Here is a 22,471-nt window from a genome sequence, read left to right on the forward strand (position 1 = left end):
GAAGGCTCAGTCAAGAACAGAAAACACCACTCATAAATACGAACCTACCAATAAGAAATGTTTTAATTACTTAGAATTTAAAATTAGTAATGAATTAAAAGGGGAAAATAGAAAGATGAGACTTGGTATCAAACTAGCCTCCTCAGTTAATGTTAATACCTCTCTGAAAACTCATTAAAATAAAATTCAAGTGATGCTCAGAAACAGAAACATAAGAGCATCCCAATAAATAATTTTTAATAACCAAAACTCAAATTTTTCAACTTGAATTTAGACGAAGCATGTTTTGTTAATATTAATCTGGCAATCAGATTCTCAAATGATATGGCATGTATTTTAAAATTAATGTTTGTTAATATGTTTAAAATTTTAGGTACCTCTTAGAGCAAATGCCCATGGAATCTGAAGATTGAGTACCAAGATCTGCTACCTACCAATTATGCAACCACCTAGTCTCACTTTACCACTGCTAACTTCACAAGAATTGAGCAAATTAAATATATGTAAACAATATTGTACAAACTCCAAAGCATGGGAAGCACAATTTTTTTAATCTACCACAAAGACTACTTTCCACAAACTAATAAATATATTTTATTTATATTACAGAAAAAAACTTAACTCTACAAAAGCATAGTATAATAAAGTTTTAGTACTCTCCCTCAGTTTCAAAAATTATCAACCCAAGGCTAATCTTATTTCATCTATTTTTGACCTTCTCTCTCTCTTCCTTGACTATTTTGAATCAAGTCCCAGAAATCCTATCATTAACTTTCCTAAGGGCTAAAATTCAAGGCTTCTATTTAGTTGATGCACAGGTATGGTATCTGAAGTCTAACCAAGAAGTCTGGGCTAGAAACATGGATTTGAGAATCACCAGTAATGAGAACAAGATTTGAAGCTATAGCTGTGGATGAGGTCAAGTATTCATCATTGGGAAACAAGAAGGTAGATTATGTTGGTGCTCTTTCATTAAAAACTCTAATAGACATAAAGCACATCTCTTTCCCCCAAGAAATAAACCCTATGAATTTACAAAGCCCTATAGATTTTTTTGTATCTTAAGATTTAAAGTGCTTTTCTCCCTTAAAAAGTGTCCCTATATAGGAAGAGTTACTACTGTAAAAGATTGAACAAATCCCCCAAACCTGAATAGACATATTTTACGTAACATTCAATTTAAACATTGATATTGTAACCAACTACAAATCTACTTTTCAAAGTATTTGTTAAAAACTTGTACTTCATGTATATTTTATTCCTTGCAGTGCATAAACCTCTTTTAAATTTCTTTTGTATATGTATTTCGCAGCAAAAATTTTAAAATAAATTTTAAAAAGAAAATATGATTCCTATTGAAATAACTAGGACAGATGATGTATCTTACAAGCATTCAGAGCTCTGAACATACATGAGAATATCTGTGTACTAAAAAACACCAAATGTTTTATACACTCTTTACAGGCTGAATCAGAGACCATTTATTCTTACATTTTATTTTTTACCCCGAGTGTAAAGATTAGTTATGATTTATTTATACTCCAATCCTGAAAATGTTTTGACTCAAGTTCCTTAAATCCTAATTTACAATCCACTTTAAAAGAATTTCTAAAATTTTCTAAAATAGTTTTCATAATCTGTTTAGTAAAGATTAACCTTTGTAAAAAAGTATTTGTGCCCACTGGAAAGGAATGCAATTTTGTTCCTTTAGTTATATTAGTCACCAAGTCAAGGATTCAAAGGGGGTAAAAGATGCACAATTTTTAGAAACATTATAGATTTTCAATGTTTAAATTTTGATGGATCATGATTGATTAAATAGAGCCTAGGTCCTATTTGGTTAGAAAGATATCCCTATCTTTCAGGCAATGGTTGTAAAAACAAAAGTGCACAATTTCATAAATTAGAGTGATATGCATTTTAGTTTCAAGCACATCATACACTTCTTTGCTCTACTTTTTCCTAGCAAAGAAACTAGATATATTCAAAAGCAGTGTCCACTTTGGCTGTATCATGTAACCGCCATTTCACCGAAATTACTGGATTTTTTGGCAAATATTTTATATTTTTCAGACTTTTGAGGAACTGCACCTAATGTGTTTTAAGTAAAAGTCAACTCAGTTTTAAACCATGATTAAAGAATTATTAGATCAAAATGGCATGTTCCCCTCCTCCACATACATAAAAATTCAATTCTTTTTTCAGATATCAGTAAATATCAACAGGATAATTAAGAGGCATAATTGCTTCTCAGGAACCATCAACTAAACACAGCCAAAAAAGCTTCTGGTTTTCAAAAAAGTACAGTCCAGACACCCAAACATTTATTTAAAACAGATTCTTTCCTTAAGATAATGAAGATGTTTTCTTGTTGTCAAATAAGCAAGGCATTGTTATTACTTAGTATTCATTTAAAATGTGGTGGTTTTTAATTAAAGTGTTTAATATAAATATTTCTTAAACTTGAGGGTTTTTTTTCATTTTCATTTTAAACATTAAAATGTATGGGGGAAGGGAGACAAAGTGAAAAATACAGAATAACTTGTTGAGAACTTATTCTGTTTTTAATTAGGAAATTTTATATAAATATCTTCTTGCTGTTCTTAAATTAATTCTGCATCAGAAGCCAAGTAAGTTTTTGGTCTTGAATAGTAATGATACAGATTCTCTTTACCAACAATGTATATATCAACTACATTTATATATCAGATAGATTTTATTTCTGTACCTCTAAAGAAAACCTAGTGCTTGTCATCAGGCACTAATGACATCATTAACATTAATTAATTCTGCCAGAGCGAGTAGTGAATTTATATTTTCACAACTGAAAAAAATCACAATTTAGCTGTGGAAATTGCTATTTCGCATAAAATACATCAAAAACTAGTAATTCCCTTCTGACACAAGAAATGAAACCACTCTGTTTTTTGGGCTTTGTAATTTAGCAGAAATGAATTTGCTGACATCCAGCGTCTTAAGGTTTTTACCTGTTTTTCCTCTCAGATTCCTCCTTACGTTTAATTCCCTGTAGTTTTAAGATTTTTTCTCAAAAAAAAAAAAATTACTCATGAATTAGAAAAACATTGTATCTATCTTCAATAACTGGTATAACAAATTACAGAAAGGCTCAACAAGCGAGGTTACTTCACCGAATCTGTTTAGAACTTCAGCAAATTAAAGCAGTGCCCTTGAGAGAGTTTTAAGAGTAAAAGCAATCTTTAAAATCATAAATATGACCCATCCCTTACCCTTAAAGCTTATTTCACACACCTTCATCTAAAAGTAGACTTTTTCGCCCCTACAGTATAAGCAGAGAATACAAGGTATGAGTAGAAAACATCAAGATTTCGTTGAGCACTTTAAGAAAGAAAACTGTTGACGTCTGAACGTTGCTAATTTTTCCCAGGTTTCTAAATCTCCTAAAGTGGCTTCAATTCTAGTTGCTCCAATTGTGTCACGAACACCCAAACCCAAACCGAATAAACTTTCTGGACAGAAGGGAGAGCTGAAGTCGGTTCTCAGAGAACCTGCCTGTTAACAGGTGGCCGGCCCGGGGGTGGGGGCGGGGGCGCGGGGGCGGGTGCGGACCTTCCGCGCTCCAGCCTCCGCTGCCCACGCCAGCGCCCTCACCCCGCCGGGCCTGGTCGCCCCCCGCCGCCCTGCCCGGCCGCGCACTCACCCCACTACCCCACGCTTCAGCGTCCCGACGGCCTGAGGTGGCGCCGCGGCCCCGCAGGCCCTGGCGCCTTCCCGCTCCGGGTTTCCACTCGGCGCCGTGGGGTTTCAGCAGCTGCCCGGAGGCCCTGGGAGAAGCACGTGGCTCTTTTCGAAGCCTCGTTCCCCCGGCGGGAACTCCGGCCGGGCCTCGGTGCGCCTGGCCGCCCGCCCCCTCCGGCCTTAGTACGCAGGTGCCGAAGCTTCTCGACGCCCCCGAGGGGCCGGCCCACGGGGTCGCGTGTGCGCTTCCCGCCCGCAGCCGCGACCTAAAGTGTGAAGTTCCGGCACGTCCCAGGCCGAGTGGGGCCAAATAACAACTGCGACCAAACTGAGGCCCGAGGATGTGGGTACCTCGCTCCGGAGGCCAAGCGGGCTTTCAAACGACTGTAAAGCCGGGTCTCCTGGCTTCGTGCCATTCAGCAGCCAAGAGGACTGCGGGGCCCCGCCGAGCTCGCCTCGGGGAGCCGCGGGCCTCGAGAGGTTGCAGGCAGGGGCGCCGAGGGGAGCGCCCCGAAAGGCCCTGCAGCCCAGGTGCCCAGGCCAGAGCGGCACAAGCCGGAAGCCTCCTCGCCCTGGCCGCCCGCCGGGTCTCCCCGGCACTTGCCGGGTCCGCACCCGAGGTGCCACGGGGCACCCTGGCAGGTCAGGCTTTGCGCCGCATTTCACCCGAGGGGAATCCTAGGCGGGCGCGGGCCGGCCCTGCCTTCAGGCCCCGGGTGCCAGGGCGGCGCCGCTGGGCCCAGGGCTGAGGGGCCGCGGCTGCGCCCCCCTGTGGGCCTCTGCTGAGTCCGGGAAGATGGGTTTGCTGGCACGGGAAAGGTGCGCCCGAGCCAGGCCTACCGAATCCGGAGGGAGGACGCGGCCGAGAAAGCTTTCCTACAGCCCGGCTTGCAGCCCTGCGACCTCGCTGGGCGCGGGGCGTGGGGGTGGGGTCGTTCTCCGAACCCGCCTCGCGATGTGTTCTCAGGTCTCAGGCGGAATTTTTAAAAATAGGGTATGTTGGTCACTTCGGAGGAAACTTTTCGTTGTTTCCTTGTTTGCTTCCCGCCCGTGGGCAAGTTGAGCAGCTTCATGGTCTTACACCCACGAGGTTTCAGGTCAGAGTCTGGACAGTTCCGGGCTCTGCATTTTCTGGGGGAGGATTTCCCTCCACCCCGTCTTCCCTCGAAGGGAGATGGAACTGCCCTTCCTGACCCCCACATGCAAGCCGGGCCTCTTCTTCCCCTGCCAAAGTGAAACGCGCGTCCTTGTCGACTTTTCCAGGTTATGAATTTGTATGTTTTAAAGGAACTTTACAAGAAAAGTAATTTGACTACTTCTGGCAGGAGCTGAGGGCTCAGAGGGACATCTTAGCACGCGGAAGGAATGGCTCGGATCCCCCAGCCGCGGTGAAGCCACCCGGGACAGCTCAACAGCAAGGAAGATTGTCTGCTGCCAGCATGCAGGACACAGATCGGTTTTTTGTCGTTTTGCTTTCTTTTCCTTTTTGGCTCAGCTCTGAGAGCATTACAGAGCTATCCTTTCCCGCCTCCCGACCCTTTTCCCCTCCCCCTTTTCTTTCTGGTGCTGGCAATTAGGGTGAAGAAATCAGTGCCAGGCTCCTGCCTCTGAAGAGAAAGGAATTGCTTCGGGAATTGAGTCCTGACACCTGTCTCTGTCCTGGATAGCGAGGGGGGATGAGGGGTCAAAACGCCTGGGGGAAAGAGGCCAGGCTGACGCGGAGGGGCGTGGTGGGGGTGGGGGGAGACACTCCCTAAGCGAAAGTTTCTGGAGACTCCTCTTGCCAAGTCCTCCCCGCCACATCCTTTGGCCTCCAGCTTCACGCAGGCCATTAACACGCGGGTTATTAAGACGGAGTTTCCCTCGCTTTTAGTGGCCTCCCACCCCCCACCCCAGACTAGGATCTGGGGCTGGAATCAGAAGAGCAACACTGACAAGCGGTTCATTAATTTGCATTTATTTTCGAGAATTAATGTAGATAAAGAGGAGGAGAGGGACTGCCTTACATTTCAACAAGTAATTTGTGATCTTCACATCAGACAAATCAAATTTACAAATTACTTTCCCAACTACTGGACGAAGCGGCCAAAGCCAAAATTGATACACAGGCGCGCGGGCTCTCCGCAGACTTCGGAGAATGAAGTAGCACTAAAAACTCACTAGACAAAACAAGGGTGTTGAAAGAGAGAAGCCGACAGAAGAGTTGGGCCTGGATTTGTTTTTCCCTAATGCTGTACTTTTACGGATTTTTTGTTTTTGTTTTCTGGTTTTGGTTTTCTTGTTTTGGGTTTGTAAACCGGAACTGTGACCCTGTGTTTAGCCCGGGTGAAGAGTTCAGCCCTGCGCCCCCACCTAAACCCCACCTCTGTACCCTGACTTGTCTGTTTCCTGCACACTTCAGATACTCCGCGCCCAGCTTCCTGAAACGAAGTGGTTCTCGTCAATAAATACAGAGGGAGAAGATGTGAAGAGAGCAGGACAGCTTTGCAACAACTGAAAAAGAAAAAGCGCCATCGATTGAGGAAGAGCAGAAGGGGGACAGAGGGAAAATAGTTTTTGCTTTTGTTTTTTATATATGTGTATATATATATGTATATATATATATGTGCTGTATATATCTTAAAGTTGTTTCCTGGGTGCTAAGACAAGATATGTTCAGTTCAACCAACCAACCAACATCAACTAAAAAGTTTAAGTGGTCCCTGGAACGGACCTGACTATGTACAGCATTCCCGCCGAGACGGAAGCTTGAACCAGTCCAGCGCAGGGCGAGGCGGGATGCGGCTCTGTGCGCGGCAGGCTGGGAGCGCGCTCCTCCCGCCGACCTAGCCCCGGTGTGCCCCAGCGCACTCCGCTGGGGCGGAAGAAACACCGGGAGGCTCTTGCCTGCAGGCGTGGAGCAAAATCGAGGGCAGCTGAAAGGGCGGCAGTCTGCGCGGGAGAAACACTTAGTGGTTGTTTTGATTTGGAGTAGTGTGTGGGTGTTCCAATGGGCAGAAACACACCAGTTAGTGACTCCAGTGTCCAGAAAGAATAAATTAAAGTGTTGGGCTCAAACAGCGGATCAGAGCGAAGAGTCTCCGAAGGCTGCAAGTGCTTAACAGCTGTCCAGAAAGATTGGAAGGGGCGACTTAGGAGTTTAGGCTGAAGGGGGGAGAAAATACAGCTCTCCTGTATAGAATGTGTAGGCCAAGCCGAAGCACCGGTCCCCCCCCATCCAAGGGGTAGGCGGGTTTGCACATTCCCCCCAAGCAAGTGGCACAAAAATGGGGGCGGCAGTGCAGGCAATGGACATCTTTTGGGGGGTGAAAATTCAGTTTTGGAGAAGTCGAGGCAAAGGCGGGTGGTGCAGCAGCAGCAACAGGATGGGGACAATGGAGGGCGCAGGTAGTTGCGTTTCTTCTCCTCTTTCATTCCTGAACTCACAAGACCTGGAACCGCCAGGAGGCTTGGTCCTTATAGTCCAGACAGTCGGGAGAGTTGAAGTTGAGTTTCCAGGCAGAGGAAGCAGCAGCGGCGCCAGGCTCCTTGTAATCCAAGCAGTCGGCAGAGTTGAAGGCAAGCCCCGAGCCACCGTAGCCTTGGTGGTGGTGGTGGTGGTGGTGATGGTGGTGGCCTGAGGACTGGCTCAACGGGTGGTGCGCGTGTGGGTGGTGATGATGGTGGCCCGCCATGGAGGAGGGTGCCATGGGGCTGAGCTGGTGCGGGTGGTGATGCGAGTGCATGGGTGCTAGGTATGAGCTGCAGTCCACGCCTCCAAAGTAGGAAGAGGAGGGCGTAGGGTAGCCTTGGCCGTAGCTCCCGCCCTGGCCGTAGGACATGGGATAAGAGGCTGCTGCGGTGGCGGCGCCTGCAGCTACCGAGCGCTGCATACACGAGGCGTTGCTAGGCGCGGCCAAGGGCTCCGGCACTGACACAGACGCGGGCGCTGAGCCTGGCGAGATGGAGGCCGGGCTCCAGATTGATGAGGCTGCGGGTGTACTCAGCGACGACGCGGCGGCCACTGCTGGATTCCCGCCTAGTCCCGCAGCCGCTGCAGCTGCTGGGTTGGCAGAAGAGCTGGACGCCGAGCTAGAGGACGAGGCAGAGCTGGACACAGCTGGCGGCGTGAATTGGCCACTGCTTTCGGAGCCCGAGCTCTCCCGCACTGGAGAAGACTTCTTCTTGGCTGGGCGGCTCTTGGTTCCGCTCCCGCTCTGCTGCTGCTGGCGGCATTTGGCACGGCGGTTCTTGAACCAGACCTGCAGTGGGCCGGATGGGAGAGAGTGCGTCAAGGGGGGCGAGGGGAGCTTGCTGCTCCCCCGCCCCTAGGACCCAACTCCCCGCCCAGAATCTCGCAACCCTTTCCCACCGAGGCCTCCGCCCCTTCCTGTCTCAGGTCTGGCCAGACCCTGCCCCCCACCTCGGTTCCCAGCTCCTCCACCCTCCTCCAACCTTCTGCTCAAAGCCCTTCCTCAGCTGGCTCCAAAGTAGGGATGCGCACCTCCCCACCCCTACTGCAACTTTGCCCTAGGGCGGAATATTTGAGTCTGCCCAGCCAGAAGTTCTGACATCTCTAAATTGCTGCTGTTGGCTGCTTACATGTATGTTTGGAGGCCCCTTATATGTTTGGAGGCCCAGTTTTCTAATAGAGCTCAGGCAACAGCGGAGAGGTACAGAACCGAAGAGTGTGGAACAGTCACCAAGTCTAGGGCCACAGCCGTTTCACTGAGCAGCTCCTGGAGGCCAGAACTGGGCAGGGCGAGTATTTGGGTGGGGGTAGGAGCAAGGATAGAGGCTAAACAGAAGCAATAGTTGAGGGACTCGGGAAGGAAGCCTGGGTGAGGTTTCGTTGGGTCTGGCTCCAGCTGGGGAACCAAATGGAATGGTCACTTATAGGAGAGCCCCAGCACATGGCGCTGCATTCCTGGTTCCCCTTCTCAAGCCTTCGAGTAAAGGAGGCGAGACAAAAGGCTCTTGAGGAGAGTTCTGAGTTAGAATCCGAGCATTATCAACAGAACCCTTTCATCTCAAAAACAAATAAGAAAGCCGCTAGCAGGGTTTTGCACTGGGCGTCCTCTGTAAGCAGAGGAAGCGTCTAATGAAACCCAGGCAGAGCACCAGGCTCTGGCCCGTCTCCGTTCTTTCTTTCATTTCTAGGATTCCCAGGGTGCAACCCAAGAGCAGAGGCAGAATTCAGGCCTTTGAGGGAAACTGCCAAGTCCTGGGGCAGGCCAAGAAGCAGGGGCAAGTGTCAGGCCCGCAGGGTGCTTTACATTCGGGAGCCTCCCAGGTCCTCCCGCAATTCTAAAAAGGACTTTCGATACCGGTACCGAAGGCGCCCTAGGGCTAAGGGCGGAATCTAGGGCTCTAAGCCATTTCCCTTAACTTTTGCCCCCTTTCCTGGCTGGGGCCCAGCGCTAGGGGGAGTCCGAGAGGGGCTGCCCAGTCTGTAAGTCCACCCCTGCAGGCTGGTCTCTTCCAGAACTCCTCAAGAGCCTTCCGAGACCTTCCCCGAGCAGCCACAGCTCCCCTACCCAGACCCTGGAGCCTGGGGAGTGCGGACCTGGACTCTGGACTCCGGCAGGTTGATCTTGAGGGCCACCTCCTCCCGCATGAAGATGTCAGGGTAGCGAGTCTTGGCGAAGAGCGCCTCGAGCACGTCCAGCTGTGAACGCGTGAAGGTGGTGCGCTCCCGCCGCTGCTTCCGCGGAGTGGCTGCGGGGACAGGCGGGGACACCGCGGGTCATTGGTGGCCACGCGGACCAGCGATAGAGAACTCTGGGAAGCCCCTGGCAGGCCCATAGCTCGGCCTTCGCAAGAGAAAGCCGAACTGGGAATAAAAGAAACTCCCTCCGGCGGCTGAGCCTGAGAGGCCACAGGTGGGAGAAAGTGCTTAAGTGCGACTAGGAGCCAGTGTCTCCAAGATTCGAGGGCTGCCCCTCTCTCTGCCTCCCAGAGGTTAAAAAAGTAAGAAAAGTCTACAGTCTCCCTTCCTCCACATTCACCCCTCCCCTGTACACATACACACACACACACACACACACACAGGCTGGGGGACAGGGAGTGGGAAAGATAGGCACCTTTCATGTAAGAAAGATGAAAAACACTTTCAGAGAAAATAAATGGTGTAAACGAGTGGGAGCTAAAAAAGAAACCTCAAGTAGTCCTCTACAGCAGTGCAAAAATGGGTGCAGAACATCGATTTAGAGGACAATTTAATTCGGGAGGAAGAATCCTCCTTTTTCAGTCCACCTGCCGTTTCACATAAGGAAAGTTTGGCTCCTTTGGTCAGGGCCTAACGAGTGTCCAGATTACTCATTCCATGTTGGGAGAAAAGGAAAATCATCAGCCGCCCTTGAATAGCGAATCCGCGGGTAAATGCACTCTGCGCTGGCGATGGGACCACAACAGGAGAAAAGCTGTTTGTGACCCGGCCGGGAAGGCGCACGTTGGGCATTTTCTCAGCCCTGGCCACCTTATGCGCCCACGAGTCTGCCCAGTGCGCCGACAGTGGGCCCGGTATTGTAAATAGATTAGGCAATCGGTTCCCTGGACCTGCTCGGCAACAAAGCTTGCACTCAAACCCAACAGTCTGAGGGTCCCCATCATTTGAGAGTCTGGGGCAGGGGCCGGAAGGCCGGTGCTCACCCGGATAGCCCACGGAGGGGTGCAGGAGGTCCATGGCAGGCCCGGCCAGGCCCAGCCCATTCATGCCGTATGGGGGTTGTTTGAGGTAAGACATCATGCTAACAGCTGGGTGGAGGCGCCCCGACGGATCCAGGGGGCCTGGGGCCAGGAGCGGTGCAGGGCTCCCACCGCGCAGTCCTTCAGGCTCTGATGCGTCTGGGGGCCTGGCCTATGGAGACACGATACACATGGAAACCATCAGTCGGAGGCACTTGGCTTCCAAGTCTTGTCCGGGGATAGACAGAGAAGACAGGTTACAGAACTGCGCAGGGTGGTCAACTGGCCTCCGCAAGGACTTAGCCCAGAAACCACAGTTGCTTTGAAAAGTAAAGTTTTCTGGGTCCTCTAGCTCTAGGCTTGGAATGGGCCAAAGCCACTGGTAGGGAGTCCATAGAGTGAGGAGAAGTTAAAAGCCGGGCCAGGCTGGGGAGGTAGAGCCGGAAACAGAGTGTACAACCTCCCAAGTCCAGGCAAAATTCTGAGTCCGGCAGAAGCCGGCTTCATGTTGCACAAGCAAACGTTCACTTGGTGCCCGGGGCAGGGCGCCCAGAGAATGAAGGGTTGTTTCGTTTTGTTTCAGTGTTTTTGAAAAGGTAGAGACTACAAAGGGCCAAGGTGAGGCAATGTGGAGGACTAACTGCACCTCAACCTCCTGTGCACTTAGGACACTTGGTTTCTTCTAACGTCTCCAGGGCTGCGTCCCTGCCCCCAGAGCCCACAATCACCATTCCAGCTGACTTCTCTGTGCCCAACCACTGAAAAATCGCTGACGCGGAATCCCACCACACCTCAACCGCAGTAACGGGCCCAGGCCGCAGAGGACCAGAGGACGCTGAAGGGGCCACTGTAGAGGGGGCGATCCCAAGACGCGGCCTGAGGTCGGGAGCGCCTCAGCTGCGGCCATCGCCCTTCGTTGCCAGCGCGCACCCGGCCTTCTCTCTGCCCCGTCTGGGTTTCCGACCACAAGGTCCCAGCAGGGAGGTGAAGGCTGGGGCCTAGCACCTTAAAGGGTCTCCGAGATTTGCGAAGCCGGAGGGCAGCAAGTCGCGTGCTGCCATCCTAGTAGCTGAACCCGCGGCCCCAGGACACGGTCGAGAACAGAGAACTAGGCCTCAGCGGCAGAGCCCACGCAGACCCGAGCTGGGAGGTCCAAGCCTTGTCCCCGCCGCTGCCGGGAACCCAGGCGCCACTCCCAAGGGTCAGGGAGGGGCGCTGGAAAGTGGGCCTGGGGTTCTGGGGGGCCGTCGCTACACCCCGCTTCGCGGGATCTCTGTGAAGCAGGCCAGGGACTCGGGTTAGGACGTTTAGGGAGAGAAGTTGCAGTTAAAGAAGCTCCCCTCAGCCCCTTTCCCGCCCCCGTCCTCTGGGACCCAAGGCCAGAGGGAGTCCAGCTTGTAGGGAGGGAACGAGAAGGGAAGCAGCCAGAGCTCTTAGGCCAAAGGAAAATGGGACTCAAAGCTGCGACGGCTCTGCGAGGCTGCAGCGTGAGTTTTCAAAGACTTTCTCCAAACTTAGCACTTCAGCTCGGTTACTTCGGAGGAGGCGGGGGAGGGGGCGGCGGGCCGCGACAGCGCCCCGGGGTCCTCCGCGCACCCAGAGGGGAGCCAGGCCGCTCCCCCAGCCCCGCCCACCTGCTGGGGACCCGGGAAGCGGGGATCCATTTGAGGAGGGGGAGGTAAGGGTAACCAACGCGCTCCCGGAGTCCCGGGAGGCCCCGCGGCTTTCTCCTTACCTGCCCTCAGCTGCCGGGGCCGTTCACCATCTACCTGGATCCCTCACAGAGACCCGCCGGGCAGCCAACCTGCAAAACAGAGCGGCACAGGAATTACCCCTGCGGCTGGTCTAGGACCCCCGGTTTCTTTCTTTTCCCAACTTCTTTCCTACCACCTCTATCTTTTTTTTCCAGTGGCTTTGTGCGTGTCCCTAAGGGTTTCACTTTATTGCACAGACACTTTGTTTGCTAAGCTCCACGCATTCTCAGGGCATTGCCTGGCCGGGGATCGCGCCGAGGGGCCGCGGGGGCGGGGGGGGATTCGAGGGGCAGAGTTGGGAGGTGGCTCGGCGTTGCCGCGGCACTCCCGGTACAACGTGGAGGCAGTGGGGACTGGGAAGTCCTGCAGAGTCACTTTGCAAACTAAATAAATCAAGCGATTTACCTTGTCGGAGTGGCTTGTCTTGCTCGGTTGTTTAGGTGATTGGAAATGTAGCCTGATGAAGATTGATCACCTTTCTACTGCCCTCCCCGGGTATGTGAACGCGAGGCGAGTGCGTAACGGGGCTAGGCCGCCAATCGGGGGCCCCGCGCGGGCTGAGTGACAGAGAGCCGGGCAATGGCAGCGCGAGCCGGGGGTTACCTCCGCGCGCCCCCGCCCTCCCCCGCCCCCCACACCCCGCCTTCCCCGCCCGCCCGCCCCGCCCCGGTCGCGCGCTAACTCGGCTGGCAAAATCGGCGCAGAGCTAGCAGAGGAAGGCGAGCGGAGAGCCAGAGTCCTGGCCGCTGAGGGGGCCGCGGGTCCCCAAGCCTGCCCTGGGCCCCCCGGCCCTTCTCTCGCGCTTTAGGCGCTCTGGAGGGAGTGGCTGGGAGAGGGCGAGGGGCTGGAGAACCGGTTCCTTCGCTCTTCGGTGCACTACCAGGCCAGGACTCGGGGGCGGCGGACTAGAGGAGCCCGGGCCTCTGCCCCTCTCTCGGCGCCGCGGGCCCCAGCGTTTCCTTCCTCTGCGCCGCCACCTGAGACCGACGCCGCGGGCGGCTCGTGCCGGCACAGGCTACTTTGCAGAGCTCGGGAGCAGCTCCCGGCGCGCAGATCTCTCTTCGGCGCCTCGGGACTCCCGCGCCTGAGAAGAGCACCCGCTGGAAGGGCGCCGCCACTTACCTGCTCCTCGGCATCTCCCGGGGTTCCCGGTCCCCACCACCGGTGTTTCCAAGTCTTAAACGCTTCTTCTGAAACGCTGGAACCCAGCGTCCTCTTCCCCTCACACAAACACCCTACTTCTTAATTCAAACATTTTGCTAGGAAACTTTCTTTTTCACACTCTCTCTTTCCTAGCCTCCTTCTAACAGGGACTTTTTGATGGAAAATGTGGCCACAGACCCCTGCCCTCAACTTTTTTTCCACATGCTGCGTAAGGAGCCTCCTTGAGGCGATTTCCCCGGATTGTTCGTATATGCGAAGCCCATTTCCTAGCCGAACAAACTTCCCAAACGCGTCTACCTGGGTGGACTTTTCAAAGTGCAAAAAAAGTGTTTTCCTCCCAACTCTGAGCAAGGCTAATCTTTTAAATGGCACCACCTCCTGAAAATTAGGCACTTTATTCCCTTTCGAGGAATTTCTACCCCGTGTTTCTAATCTCCTACTCCCTCACCCCGACAGGCGTAGTAAAAAGTTTGCACAGTAGTAAATGTGAAGGCTAGTCAAGGAGCCTCCAGGCGCAACGCAGTGGGGAGCACCCGCGCAGCCCCGGCCGCGGGGTCGGGCGCCGAGAGCAGACCGGGCGCTGGGCGAGAAGGAGGAGAAGGAAGGGGGAGCCCGCTGAGTGAAAAGGGGCCGCGGCCGCCGCTCATCAAAGTGCTTCCCCCTCCCCCAAGCGACACTTTCCTTTGGAGTCCGAATAAAATACGGTAACAGAATATGATGGAGGGCACACTGTTTCCTTAACTGCTTCTCAAAGGGCCCGGGAGATCTTCTTAGGACCTTTAATAAGGCTTTGGTCGGTTCTTTTGTTGATCTCTCAAAATCAACTCCTTCTAATTGAAGTTGGAGCTGAAAGCGAGCTAATGTTCAAAGAAAGTGGCCGCCAGACCAACGAAATTACATTTTTTTTTTGACGATGAGGGAACATCTAATCAAAGGGGCAGGGAGGAGGGGTGGGAGTGGGGGCGTAGGAGGGAGAAAAGGAGGTTTTACAAGATCCTTCTCTGGTTCACAAAAGTCAGCGACACGGGCGCTTCTCTCCAGAACAAAGAAACCACGGCCCATTCACAAAAGGGAGATAAAGAGAGAAAGCGGAATAAAAGAACGAGAGAAATGGGAAAAAATGAGAGAGAGAAGGAGGGAAAGAGTGAGTGAGAAAGAAGCTTTTTAAGAGGAAAAGAAAACAGTGCATAGCGCAGCGCTAACCCAGGCGGGGACACACCTTAGGCTCGCGCAGGCCCCTACCAGGAGTAGCCCGCCAGGCCCGCAGTCAGCCGCCCGCAGCTCCGAGCCACTGTGATCGTGCTGAAGTTTAAAGAAAGCAACGAAATATACCCCCGCCTTGGGTTCCAAGGAAAGGCGCCGGCTGGAGCGCACTAGTTTAGGGGAAAATAATATGCGGACATCCCGGGGTGCGCTTCGCTGGCGTCTGCGTCTATAGCCCGGCGCTGCCCTAGTCCCCGCCAGTCCTCTGTGTGCCGGGCTCGTGCCCTTTCCCCATTTCTCCACCTTACGCATTCCTCCCTCCACCAGGCCCTGTTTCGCCTGCAGCCTCAGCACCCGACAAGGGTCCCGCGCAGCGAGGTGGGACAGCCGTGCGCGCTGGAATGTGCCGGCGCGGTCCCCAGGGCACGCCTCGCGGGAGTCCGGCGCTCTCGGTTCCAGATGCTGCCACCATTCTCGGGGAAGTCGGGAGGTATCAAGTAGCACAGATTTTTTTTTTTTTTTTTTCCTAATGAGAGTATTTATCTAATCCCAAATTGCAGGCGAATTTTCTTAATGCTCAGCCCATAAAACCCCAGGATTAAGAAAAGAAAGCGAGAGGAGAGGGGGAGAGGGAGGAGAGTAGAGAGGGAGAGAGACGGGGACTAAAGTTTCTTGAAAGCGGCGCAGAGGATTGAGGCGGCCGTCGCTAGGCAAACGTCCAGGTGGGAGACGCTGGGCCAGAAGCCACGACCGTTCCAATATCGGCCGCAGCGCAGGGAGGGGAAGTGGGGACACCACTGGAGGAGGTGAAGCCGTCCAGCTCAAGGCCCCCGGGCCGGGAAAGGGCTAGGGAGCTGGGCCCGGAGACCCGGATCCAGCATCCAGGTGACCTCCAGGCCCGACCAGGCTCTGGAGGACACTTGGGACAGGGGGAGGGGTTTGGCTCCGAGGCCGAGGGATCTGGCCAGGGAAGGAAGTTCTGCACCCGCCCGCAGACTGTGCCCTACTAAGCCCGCCGCCAACGCCCCTGCTCCTCTGCGACCCTCCGACCCATAGCCTCTTTTCCCGCGGCGCGGGCTTTCAGTTTCCGGGTCCCCCGGGCGTGCTGGACTCGTGCTCGCTCTCGGGAGCCAGCGCCTGGGCACCACGCAGCGATGTCCGGATGCAGCGCCCTTGCCGCGGGCCTGACCCGGCCAGGTGCCGGGGTCCACGCTCCACCGCCGCTGAGGGGCGTTCGGGCGCCACCGAGCAGCCCAAATTGAAACCCCGGGAGGCTGGGGACTGAAGCTGGAGGGGCAGGTAGAGGGGCCGCCCGGCAGTCCCAGACCATCCTAGCAATCTGGGGCGAGGGAAGGGTTATGACTTGGCCGATTGGGAGAAGCTTCTGGGGCGAAGGAGCTGCTTTTCGGCGAGGCCCCTCGGGAGTGAAGGTTCCTCGAATCTTGCGTAAACTGGGTGGGTGCTGTTGGTCGCCCAAGCCCCAGGCTGCTTGGGGAGGGAGATTTCCATCTTCTGAGTTTTCCTGGGGTTAGAACGGGATTCTGAGAGCGTTCCCCAGAGAGCAGCAGCTCTCACAGTTCTTTCTGCTCTCCAGCTCGAATGAAGAGGGCAAATACCGACTTCATTTACTTAAAATAACTTTTCAGTAACTTAAAATAAATTCTTATCATGAAGGAATTCTACCACATCAAGTGTGTGTGTGTGTGTGTGTGTGTGTGTGTGTGTGTGTGTGTTTTAATCATTTTGAAAGACTGGCAATTGGAGGTGGCTGCATACTTGGAACGAAATTTGTTGTGTGTACATACATATGATCTACGCTAAAGTATAAATGCTAGTGGACTGTTTTCTCTAAGTTTCTGGACTTGTTGAACAAGCTTTCTTTGTTTGGACACCCCCATGGGGGAGTGAAGGAAACCACTAGAGAATCGCCAGGTTTTTTTTTTTTTTTTCTGTAGTCTAGAACTTCCTGTTAAAAGTTCTCTTTCCCTCATTTCATACATACATACCTGCACACATTCTCCCCGCCTCCCAGCAATAACCCTTTTCCTTTGACTTCAGTACCTACAGACTTGCCGGTTATCAGAAGACACAGTTCTCCCTAACATTACTTCAAAACTGTAACAATTACAAGTAATAATGTGGAAATGCAAGATATTAGTATTTTTTCACTGGTGTGGAATCACAAATTTCCTCAAATCCTTAGCAGAGATGACCCCTTTACAAGAGATGATAGTTTATACTGCTTAAGAATATGACTAATTACTTTTCAATTCACATTCGTGTGTCAGCAGGGCCCTCTCTGGGATGGTGTAAACTTACTCAGCTTCAAATGCAGCCCAGTATCCTGCCCTATGTTCCAGAGGACCATTTTCCACATGAAAAGTCTTATGGATACACAAACTTCACTCAAATCAATGTCAAGTTTTCATTGCAAGAAAGTAGCAGTCGTGTTTAAGGTAAGAAAGTTTCTGCTTTTATTGAAAATTTATATATGACTCAGTATTGTAATAAATAAACATAACCATTTCCACACAAAAAAAATGACAGTGCTATGCTAAAGAAGAAAATATTAAATGGGGGATTTACTTGTAGTGGCAAGACAGACTTTTTTTTTTTTTTATCAATACAGAATAAATATTAACAGCATTCGTGAGCCACTGCTGAGACCCAACAAAATGTAGGAATCAAGCATGATGTAAGAAATAATTATCCAGATAAAAAGATGGTGTATTCGCGGATGATAAGACTGTCTTTGTAAATTGGTGCATATCAATTAGTCCCATCCTCACAGCTCACCTTCAAACCACAGGGCTTGTTTCTGGCTATTTAAAGGACCATCCTCTGAGGAAAGCAGAGGAGAGAAACTACATTATCCTTACAGTGAAACGCAAAACAACCGCAGAAAAACTCCACTGGTAAATAGAACACAGTTTAATAAGTACATTGGATATGATCTAACTATAAAATTTAGGTAACAGAGTAAGTGTTACATATGGCAGGACTGGGAAAAAAAATGACATTTTTCTTATCCCCTTGTACCCCCCTCCCACTGTCATTATGCTATTACCAACAACAAGAAGGTTTCAAATTTTCCTCCCATCAAAAAATGAGAGAAAATAACAAGGGAAGTGTTTTTGTTCTTTTTGAACAGTTTCTTGAACACCTCCAATACCAATCATTCACAAGGTGTCTGTGCAAATCTATTTCACAGGATTTCAAGGAAATTGTTAACTCACAAAAAATCCTTAAACAAAGCTATTTTGGAGTTCTGTATATTATTTGGAAAGGAAGGAGGGAAAAGGTGGTGGTGGTAAAGTAGTACAATCCAGCCAAACAAAATGTTAAAAGTTTTAAACCAACAATGAGTCTGACTTTTTCTAGTCTGGGAACCAAGACTCTAAACGTTGGGAGAGAGTCTTTCTGATCTGATGGCTACTGAAGAACACATTTCTCCTCTTTCTTGGCCATCTTGCCTTTGTTTTGCTCCAGAGTTCGCTCCAAATGCTCATCTTCTTCTTCGGCCCTGGATGTCAGACAAACAGGACAAACAGGAAACAAAATTATTTTTCTACGTGGAGGCAGAGCAGCACTCCTCCGTCACCCAGTATTTGGATCCCCAGCGGGAATGGGGAGCACCAGGCCAGCAGGAGGCTGTCCCGGCCCTCCTGCGACCTCTGGATTGAACTTTCCCCACACTTCTCGGCCCCTCGGCAGGTGGCCCAGCCTCGACCCGACCCCACTGCCCACTCACTGCTTCTCCTGTGCGTCCAGGTCCCTGACGAGCGCATCGCGCTTGTTCACCAGGGCCACCAATTCATCTAGCAGAAGCTGCTCGCGTCGCTTCTGTGCCTCGGTCTTCTGCCAGTCTGCAGAAGATGGGAGGCTAGTTACCCACCGGCAGGGCCTCCCAACACCCGGCCCCCTGCCCTCCCCTTCCCGCCTTTTCCAGTTTCCTTATATTTCTCGGCAAACCACATTATAGAGCCACTAGCTAGTGTTTTCTGGGAGTTTGGCTGTCGTGGTGAAGGTTTCCTCGCTAAAACTCTACTTTCTAAATATTTCATGCTAATGGAGACGACTGTGGCAGGGTTGGAACCTGCTCAGAACCAGGTGTGAGCCGGTGGCTAGCCTGAGGTGCGCACCTGAATCTAGCCAAAGTGGGGGAGGGGGGCTAGAGGCCCAGAAGAGGTTGGCCCAGGGGTTGATAGTGGGGGAAGTGGGTAAATGAGGAGGCGGGAAACAGTGCTGGGCGATAAAATCATTCTGAAAAGGCTAGAGAATCTGCCTGAGAACCTATCCTCCTCCCCCACCCCCACTCTCACCCCAAACAGCCCATTCTTCGCTAATTTCCTCTTCGCTCTATTTTAGCAGTTGGATGTATCTCACACTGGGCGCCATATGCTTCACAATAACTTTAAAAGTAGTGAATCGGCTAATTAGCATTTTTCTTTGAAGTAAAAAATAAATTTGCTCTGCAATATTACACTGCAGCTCTCGATCTCATCACAGCCAGTTTTCTTTTGGAGACGTTTGCTGGGTGGTTTCAAATCAAAGCACTTTTGCAAAGGAAAAATTACATATTTCTTTTTGAAACCCTATGTTAAAGGTTGGAAAACCCGATGGGCAGTGCTCTTTCTTTGGATAGCGGGCGTTTTTTTTGAAGGTTTTAGACCCCAGTGATATATTTCCTAATCTTCGCTGGTCTGATGATTTCCTTAAGATGAGCAGCAGTTTCATTTAATAAAAACAGGACCAAATCGAACATTTAAAACACTTTTGAAACCAAAGCCAACTGCTCTCTGGCCAGACTGTAAGGGCTTGTAGCTGTCAATCAACCCCCAGTCTACCCCGCCTCCCTCATTAGGAAGGTAAACAATGAAAAGAAGAAGTAGATGATGAGGCAGATAGCAGAACAAATGAGGACCTAGAGGGAAACAGGACACCAGCTTAAAAAAAAAAAAAAAAAAAAAAAAAAAAAAAAAAAAAAAAAAAAAGGACCATGGCCACTGACTCCTACAGCCCCCTCCCCCAGCAAATGCACTTTCCAAAACAGAGAGAAGTGCAATCCTTTCGGGTTTCTCTCTTCTCTCTCCATTGCCCTGGGCAATCATGTTAAAACTCACATGGCTGGTGCTTATTCAGATAAACCTAACAATGCACACCGCTGGTTACCATGTGAATCTTCACAAACCACACAAGAATGTGCTGGTTCAAATCCCCCCGACCCCCTCCAAAGCAGAATTTATTCAAGACAGCAAACTGCTCAGCAGCTTTATGAAAGCAAATGGTGCTAGAGGGAATTCTATCTTGTATTTACAAATTAAAAATTAGATGCATCATCATGCAACAAAGGTTAGAAAAGCAGCAAAAAGCTAGAATGTTTTACTCAATTTATCACTATTTCTTTTATTATAAGCTCTAACACGTAAATCCATATTTATATGAAACATGCTATATGTTAATTATCCACATTTGATATAAAATATCGCACAAATACATTAAATAACCTATCACTATTACGTTCTTATTTTTTAAATGAAATATTCTATAGCATGGAAATGAATACAGAAACTATTTGGAAAGGGTTTCTTTGAATAGAAGAATTTTAAAAATAATAAACAGCAAAACTGAAGAGCAGCTATATATATGTAACAATTTTATTCTCTGGATTTAAATGCAACTGAGGACAGAAATGCTGGAAAATTTTTAAATCCGGTTCTCGTTCTTAAATCAGTCCTATTCAGCAGGTAAATTAATAGGCTCTCCAGGTTGGAAAGATCTTAAAAAGTCATCTAGTCTAATTTCAGGTAAGTATAATTCTAGAAATATTAATTCAGAAGAAATCTAAATGTGTAATAGATTTGAAACTAAATTTTATAATTAAGATTACTAGTTTAATGAATATTAATTTTTCCCTTTCCAACCTCAAGAAATCATTCTGATTATAAGCTTTGATTTATAATTATTTACTTCCAAAACATTTTGCTAAGAGCTTTACAAATGAATAATAAATTTTCAAAAACAGAATTAAACAGAAAATTATATTTTAAAAAATTAAACCAAGAAAAGATAAATTTTAACAACACATATAATTTTCTTAATTATTCCTTCTCTGAACTTGACTAGTCACTTTTAAGGCTTTAATTAGTAATTACAAATACCACGATTTCATCAATATTGAAAAAATTAGGACTTTAACAAAATGGATAAAAGACGACATTAAAGAAAATTTTAACCCTTGAAGTACTGAGTAATTTAAAATATCTTAACTTTTCCCTAGCTCAATAATGACATTTTCTATAACTGTAATGAAATCATTTAAAAATTAAGAATATTTAGGTAATTTTCATCATTTCAGAGTCAAATTTAAATGACATTAGAATTTAAAATATCCCAGCAAAAATTTAGAGACTTTAAAATATTAAATGTCATTATAGTGCTACATTAATATCTGTCTACAAAATATGTCAACTATACTGTAAATAGCAATGTGCAGTGAATAGATTTTACATTAGCAAAACTGTACTTTTACTTCCTGTCTGTTGTCTCATAATGGGGAATAAATTATGTAATATGTATGTATACAAACTCATATATGTGTACACATACACATACATATATATTTGAATGCTAATTTGAGAAATTAAACTATTTTTATCTTTTAAAAAAATGTAATATCATATTTAAAACTGATCAAGATTCATATTTGCATGTTCAAGCCTAAATTTTTTTAAAATCCTGTTTTAAAAAGCTTCACTTAGAAATGTTATGTTTTAAAAACTTGCATGTAAGTTTACGCGTTACCTGTTATGCATTTTAAGAACAAATTACTCACCTATAATACTAGTCACAGCTAGCTAGCTGCACTGACTTTGGCTTGGACAAACTACAATGTGGGTTCTGATTAATTTAAAGATTCCAGTGTACTTTTCCTACAAAAGCCATATCCTCTTGTAACAAATAGGATTAAGTTTTGATGCTGCATTTGAGCCAAAGTGTTGAAATAAAGAGATTTTGTTTATGTCCATCTGCACTGAGCTGTTTTGTTACTTTTAAAAACTCTTTTTTATATTTAGGGCCAATTATTCACTCCCTGATTCAGTTTATTTGCTGAAGTTGATAATTACCTTGAAAAAAGGCAAGAGGAATACCTATAAACACTTTAATAGAAAGGACCTAAAGTTCTTATAGTAAACCTTCAACCTTGCCACTATAAATAAGCCTGGCACTTTGATGAAAATTAACACTAGTTTTGTAAAGAGCACATTGGGGGATTGCAGTCAAGTCTTATCTTTAGTTCCAGTCAACTAGCAATCCTGAAAGAGTTTGCATCATCATCAGAACAGGCCATTTGATAGGATTCTACCGCTGTACCTAATCAATCTATGGAAGACTGTGGCTGTGCTGTGTAACAAAGCTAAAATAGATTTACAAATGGGGTTTTAGGGGATAAGCTCCTCCACAGGATTACATATTGATTTTAAATATAAAAAGCTTATCATATAAACCATAACTACAAAAATAGTGAACCTATGCATAAATCCCTTTAGAAGAGCACCCACTTCAAACTCTAAGCCAAGAATAAATCAAGATGTACAAAATCCTAGAGAAGATCCATTTCTTGTGCAGAAAATGAACATACCACTTTCTAAAAGCCCACCCCAATGTGTTCAGAAATGAATTTATCTTTCCTGAGGGGGCATTAAATAATCTGGAACAAAAAAAACTATAGGAAAAGTATCTAAAAGATGTTTGTTAGCTTGAGGGATCCTACAACTTAGCTCAGTAGAGTGAAACTCCTGCTATGAAAAACACCTCAGGAAAAAAGGGTAAAAAACAGGCCAAAGTGATTATAGTTCTCAGAAGAATGAATGTATTGAATATATATATATATTTTGCTCTCAAACCAAGCTATTAATATTTCTTTCAATGTGCTATGGTTATTAAGATTCTATGCTGTTCTCCTG

At 48.4% G+C, this 22,471-nt stretch overlaps 2 protein-coding genes across 16 annotated transcripts in view; both read right to left on the bottom strand.

The window, feature by feature from the left end:
• Nucleotides 1-5,658: 5,658 nt before the first annotated feature.
• Nucleotides 5,659-12,610, bottom strand: OTX1 (orthodenticle homeobox 1). The gene is made up of 5 exons (XM_003922700.2): nt 12,543-12,610; nt 12,119-12,187; nt 10,348-10,555; nt 9,263-9,414; nt 5,659-7,958 (listed from the first exon to the last, which is right to left on the bottom strand). Exons 3-5 carry the CDS (start codon nt 10,442-10,444, stop codon nt 7,140-7,142), a joined length of 1,068 nt encoding a protein of 355 aa, XP_003922749.1. The 5' UTR covers nt 10,445-10,555; nt 12,119-12,187; nt 12,543-12,610; the 3' UTR covers nt 5,659-7,139.
• Nucleotides 12,611-16,954: 4,344 nt separating this feature from the next.
• Nucleotides 16,955-22,471, bottom strand: part of EHBP1 (EH domain binding protein 1) — a 560,843-nt gene continuing 555,326 nt past the window's right edge. For all 15 annotated transcript variants that reach the window (XM_074399272.1, XM_074399282.1, XM_074399294.1 and 12 more), the window contains 2 exons: nt 18,256-18,370; nt 16,955-18,027 (listed from right to left, as the gene is read on the bottom strand). In XM_074399272.1, the coding sequence (XP_074255373.1) occupies nt 17,937-18,027; nt 18,256-18,370 (206 nt within the window). In that variant the 3' untranslated portion in view covers nt 16,955-17,936. The remainder of the gene's footprint in view (nt 18,028-18,255; nt 18,371-22,471) is intronic.

The sequence above is a fragment of the Saimiri boliviensis genome, chromosome 1 (assembly GCF_048565385.1).
Source record: "Saimiri boliviensis isolate mSaiBol1 chromosome 1, mSaiBol1.pri, whole genome shotgun sequence".
NCBI classification, from domain to species: domain Eukaryota; kingdom Metazoa; phylum Chordata; class Mammalia; order Primates; family Cebidae; genus Saimiri; species Saimiri boliviensis.